We start from the raw sequence: 1,561 nt of genomic DNA, 5'->3' as shown, positions 1-1,561 counted from the left end.
CGATATAGGGAATAGTAGTGAGTGAGTGTATAGGGAACGATTTTGAACACAGCTTTGCAGTTTTGCAACAATGAACTTCCCTAAATATCAACAATTGTTCAAGATTGACTTAACTTGCTCGAAAAAACAATATTACGTGCTTTTCCGAAGCGGTGTAGGTACTCAGCTCAGTTGCTCTCTCTCTCTCTCTCCTCCCTGAACCTCTCTCTCTCTCTCTCTCTCTCTCTCTCTCTCTCTCTCTCTCTCTCCTCCCTCTCTCTCTCTCTCTCTCTCTCTCTCTCTCCTTCTCCTCCCTGATCCTCTTCCTCCCTCTCTCTCTCTCTCTCTCTCTCTTTCTCTCTCTCTCTTTCTCTCTCTCTCTCTTTCTCTCTCTCTCTCTCTCTCTCTCTCTCTCTCTCTCTCTCTCTCTCTCTCTCTCTCTCTCTCTCTCTCTCTCTCTCTCTCTCTCTCTCTCCTTCTCCTCCCTGATCCTCTTCCTCTCTCTCTCTCTCTCTCTCTCTCTCTCTCTCTCTCTCTCTCTCTCTCTCTCTCTCTCTCTCTCTCTCTCTCTCTCCTCCCTGACCCTCTCAATCTCTCTCTCTCTCTCTTTCTCTCTCTCTCTCTCTCTCTCTCTCCTCCCTGACCCTCTCAATCTCTCTCTCTCTCTCTCTCTCTCTCTCTCTCTCTCTCTCTCTCTCTCTCTCTCTCTCTCTCTCTCTCTCTCTCTCTCTCTCTCTCTCTCTCTCTCTCTCTCTTTCTCTCTCTCTCCGCGCTGACCCTCTGCCTCTCTCTCCTTGAAGATGGACTCCAGCAGCGTGCTGAAGAAGAGGATGAACTCCACCCTTCCGTTCGAGCGGCCGGCCAAGACCTACCCCAACCCGCCGGTCAACGCCCAGGCCTTCCTGCAGCAGGGGTCCGCCGTGCCCGCCAACAGCGTGCTCACTGGCACCAGCATCATCGACAAGTACTCGCGCATCCTCTTCCCGCTGTCGTTCGGCGCCTTCAACCTGGTCTACTGGATCGTCTATCTCACCAAGGACACCATGGAGATGTCCAGGTGAGGCTAGGGTGAGGGTTGGCTAAGGGCGTGGTGAGGGTGCTTAAAAGACCAGTTACTGCATGACGTAGAAGTTCCCGTTATTTCCGAAAAGAGGAGAGAGAGGGTAGAAGTCGAGCCATCCGCACTTTAGGGAAACCCATTCTGAGGAACCAGACTCCTAACCTAACTCGTTTAGTGAACTAAATAGAGGGACACTTCATTATTTGGGCCTCACATTTCATAATAATATGCCAAAACTAATTCCGATAGACGTGGTTTAGGAACAGGTACGGAGTGATAAGGCATCTCAGGGGGGCCTTCATGTGAGCTGCTGGGTTTTAACGGGGATCTGTTCAGGGGTAGGTTCAGCAGCTAATGTGCACTATCAGGGCCTCCCACAGTTACATTCAACCTGGGGATTGGTTTGAGGACAGAACACACAGAAGGTGGACATCCTGGTTCACAGTATAAAGATGTAAGGTAGTGAGTTTTAGAGATTTTTTTCATAAGATCAACATGAGCAGCAAATGTTCAAGGTTTGAA

At 49.8% G+C, this 1,561-nt stretch overlaps 1 protein-coding gene across 1 annotated transcript in view; it reads left to right on the top strand.

Moving 5' to 3' along the window:
* Positions 1-1,040, top strand: part of LOC130385969 (gamma-aminobutyric acid receptor subunit alpha-6-like) — a 25,993-nt gene extending 24,953 nt beyond the window's left edge. The window contains exon 9 of the mRNA XM_056594754.1: positions 780-1,040. Coding sequence (XP_056450729.1) covers positions 780-1,040 — 261 coding nt within the window. The remainder of the gene's footprint in view (positions 1-779) is intronic.
* Positions 1,041-1,561: the final 521 nt, after the last annotated feature.

This window comes from Gadus chalcogrammus, chromosome 7, assembly GCF_026213295.1.
Source record: "Gadus chalcogrammus isolate NIFS_2021 chromosome 7, NIFS_Gcha_1.0, whole genome shotgun sequence".
NCBI classification, from domain to species: Eukaryota; Metazoa; Chordata; class Actinopteri; order Gadiformes; family Gadidae; genus Gadus; species Gadus chalcogrammus.
This window is presented reverse-complemented; position numbering and strand designations above follow the sequence as displayed.